The sequence below is a fragment of the Hydra vulgaris genome, chromosome 08, assembly GCF_038396675.1.
Source record: "Hydra vulgaris chromosome 08, alternate assembly HydraT2T_AEP".
NCBI classification, from domain to species: domain Eukaryota; kingdom Metazoa; phylum Cnidaria; class Hydrozoa; order Anthoathecata; family Hydridae; genus Hydra; species Hydra vulgaris.
In genome coordinates, this window is record NC_088927.1 from 9,473,642 (window position 1) to 9,475,000 (window position 1,359).

Sequence of the window (1,359 nt, forward strand, 5' to 3'; positions counted from 1 at the left end):
ATCATGCTTAGTTTACGAGAAAAGTTTATAAATTTTCGGAAAATTTTTGAAAACTTTTACTTGTTATTAACAGACAGCTTCTCCAAAAAAAAAAAAAAAAAAAAATTTTAATGTAAGCCGGTCTTAAAAATTAAAAAATAACTTCTGTTTATCAGACACGGACAAAAGCTTCCACCCTAACTTGTAATTAGCACCTTAGAGTAACTTCTGTAACTAAAATACTCTCTTATTCTCAAGTATCTTATTCGTTAACGACAGTTTATTTTTAAGTCTAAAGTTTATATATAAAAACTAAATAGAAAACAAAATTATTTATAAGATCTATTACATTTAAACCTACATTTTACAGACGCCAATTTCATAAAATATTTATGACGTTAGATTGCTGGGACTTCAAAAGCAATGTAATTCACAAAATATTTATATAAAAATAAATGTGAAAACCATTTTGTTAATAGGGAATGGTAAAACCATTCCACTACACTTGCAAAAACATCAGCAGTGCAGATTAGTTTATATTGTTTTAATTTAAAAGCATTTTCTGTGGACAATTGAAGGACCAGATTCATCATACTCTTGTTTTGAGATCCACATTTGCTGGAAGGTTGAGAGTGAGGCCAAAATTGATCCTCCAATCCAGACGGAATATTTTCTCTCTGGGGGAGCAATGATTTTAATTTTCATTGTTGGTGGAGCAAGAGCTGAAATTTCTTTTTGCATACGATCAGCAATACCAGGGAACATAGTGGTACCACCTGATAAAACAGTGTTTGCATACAAGTCTTTACGAATATCAACATCGCATTTCATAATTGAATTGTAAGTAGTTTCATGGATACCAGCAGATTCCATGCCAATGAATGATGGTTGGAAAAGTGTTTCAGGGCATCTGAATCTTTCATTACCAATAGTGATTACTTGACCATCAGGTAATTCATATGATTTCTCCAATGCAGAGCTTGAAGCAGCAGTAGTCATTTCTTGTTCAAAGTCTAAAGCAACATAGGAAAGTTTTTCTTTAATGTCACGAACAATTTCACGCTCTGCAGTAGTAGTAAATGAATAACCACGTTCAGTTAGGATTTTCATTAAATAGTCAGTTAAATCACGTCCTGCCAAATCTAAACGAATGATGGCATGTGGGAGTGCATAACCTTCATAAATTGGTACAGTGTGAGACACACCATCACCAGAGTCAAGTACAATACCAGTAGTACGACCAGAGGCATATAAGGATAAGACTGCCTGAATAGCAACATACATAGCGGGGGAGTTGAATGTCTCGAACATTATTTGTGTCATTTTTTCACGATTTGCTTTTGGGTTTAGAGGTGCTTCAGTTAAAAGAACGGGGTGCTC

The 1,359-nt window shown here is 33.6% G+C and overlaps 1 protein-coding gene across 1 annotated transcript in view; it reads right to left on the bottom strand.

Moving 5' to 3' along the window:
- Window positions 1-310: 310 nt before the first annotated feature.
- LOC100206987 (actin, non-muscle 6.2-like) overlaps window positions 311-1,359 on the bottom strand; it is a 2,240-nt gene continuing 1,191 nt past the window's right edge. Inside the window, exon 2 of the mRNA XM_065803041.1 lies at window positions 311-1,359. This exon is cut by the window's right edge and continues 45 nt beyond it. Within this exon, the coding sequence (XP_065659113.1) occupies window positions 529-1,359 (831 nt within the window). The 3' untranslated portion in view covers window positions 311-528.